General features: G+C 40.0%; 1 protein-coding gene across 1 annotated transcript in view; it reads left to right on the top strand.

Moving 5' to 3' along the window:
* The window catches only part of LOC101845354 (mRNA cap guanine-N7 methyltransferase), a gene marked incomplete at its 5' end in the record, with an annotated part of 12,055 nt that extends 10,702 nt beyond the window's left edge, over positions 1–1,353 (top strand). The window contains 1 exon segment of the mRNA XM_005107713.2: positions 793–1,353. Coding sequence (XP_005107770.1) covers positions 793–929 — 137 coding nt within the window. The 3' untranslated portion in view covers positions 930–1,353.
* Between the last annotated feature and the right edge of the window lie 256 nt (positions 1,354–1,609).

The following is a 1,609-nucleotide window of genomic DNA, read 5'->3' as shown; positions in this document are numbered from 1 at the left end:
TCTCTCTCTCTCTCTCTCTCTCCACATTGCTAACGAGCCCTTGTCCTTGCTAGAAACGATTGGGCTATGATGAGGCCCTGTTATTGCCGATAACTTTTAATAGAGACAAAGAGTAGGAAAAAACGTTATTACCGGATCCCTGTTATTACCCGGCCTGTTATATATGGTTTCCCCTGTATATTAAGATTCTTCCCTTCATTGCGCACTGCCGTAGATGGTAAAGAAAAACAAAATCAGCTTCTGTGCCTTTTGTTAATGATGTAGTTTGTCATAAACATGGGTCAGGTCTTTGTTAACAAAATTATTCTCCTTTTTTTGTGCTGGCATGTGGTCTTTGCTATGTCTGTCAAAGTGACTACAGTCAACAAACCTTACAATACGGCCCAACTTCCGATGAGCATGAAGTTGGTTGTATAGCGGGGCTGGCAGTATATGGTCGCTTTTAAGCACAAGGGGGCTGTCCCGAAAAATGCTGTTTTGAGAAAATCGAAGGTAAAGTTTTTGGGTCCTTATTCAGTTTCTTTAAAAGACATGGAAAGTTTTATCTATACCCTAACAAATATACACACCACTGAAACCAAACTTCTCCTATAGGTAGGGCAATGCCCACTTTTGGCGTAGGTCTAGATTTCTGGAAACCCTAAAATCTGGGTTAACCCGCTTGTCCTTAAAAGCAGTCATATATAGAAATTTTAATACCTGGAGTGAAGACTACAGCAACCTTGATGACAGTGATGCGAGAGAAGACATGGACTGGGGATTGAATTTTATTTTTTTTTACTTTGTCCACAGCCCTGTATCTGGTGTTTGTGTTCCAAAAAGTGAAAGACGTGACTCCACCAATGACAGATGTGACCAGCTCTAGTGCAGGGCTTGCTTCTGACTCAACGATGCCAGTGGCGCCATCCGGTGCTGCTCCCTCTTCTTGACCCTAACTACTGCCCTCAGTTCATTTGGTTTCCTTAAAGTTACATGTTGGACCGATATATCCTCAAAAACGATCGGAATAATTTTAAAGTTTTTGTTGACAAAACACAAGAACAAGACTGGGAGTTTATCCAAAGACAAAAACAGCTGAAGTCAAAGTTTTATTATCATTAATTGTACTTGCAGGTTTGTGTGAAATATTGAGTTTACATTAGTGATCAGCATTCATCTACTGCTTTTAGCTGAACATCTTCTTTACATTGAGTTGTTAGCAGGGAGACATATCAAACAGTAGTTTAGTAGTATTGACAAAAATTAATTTCTTTTTTGTTGTTGTCATGTAGGCACTTTTGTTCCATGAAAATGGCCAGTCGTATCATGTGATACCATGTTGTTCCAGGAAATAAAAATCATCACACAGGGACATTTTGTCTTGAAGTCTTCATTGTATATTTTGTTTCTTTATCTTTTGTATTTTGGCTTCTTTTTTATATAATCGTACTCTTTGATGTCCCAATCTAGAAAGAGTTGCTTTCCTTTTCTCTAGCAATGTTCTCTCGTCTGCTTTCGTCTCCTTTTTGCCCCTACCTGGTCACCCCCTTTGCCCCCTCCTCTGGGCTCCTGACTCTTTCTGCAGCCTTTCTACTGCTACTCCTTGGCTCCTTCTTACTGCTGTCTTTCA

Source organism: Aplysia californica, unplaced genomic scaffold (genome assembly GCF_000002075.1).
Source record: "Aplysia californica isolate F4 #8 unplaced genomic scaffold, AplCal3.0 scaffold00624, whole genome shotgun sequence".
NCBI classification, from domain to species: Eukaryota; Metazoa; Mollusca; class Gastropoda; order Aplysiida; family Aplysiidae; genus Aplysia; species Aplysia californica.
The sequence above is the reverse complement of the archived record's forward strand: the minus strand, read 5'-3'. Positions and strand labels throughout refer to the sequence as shown.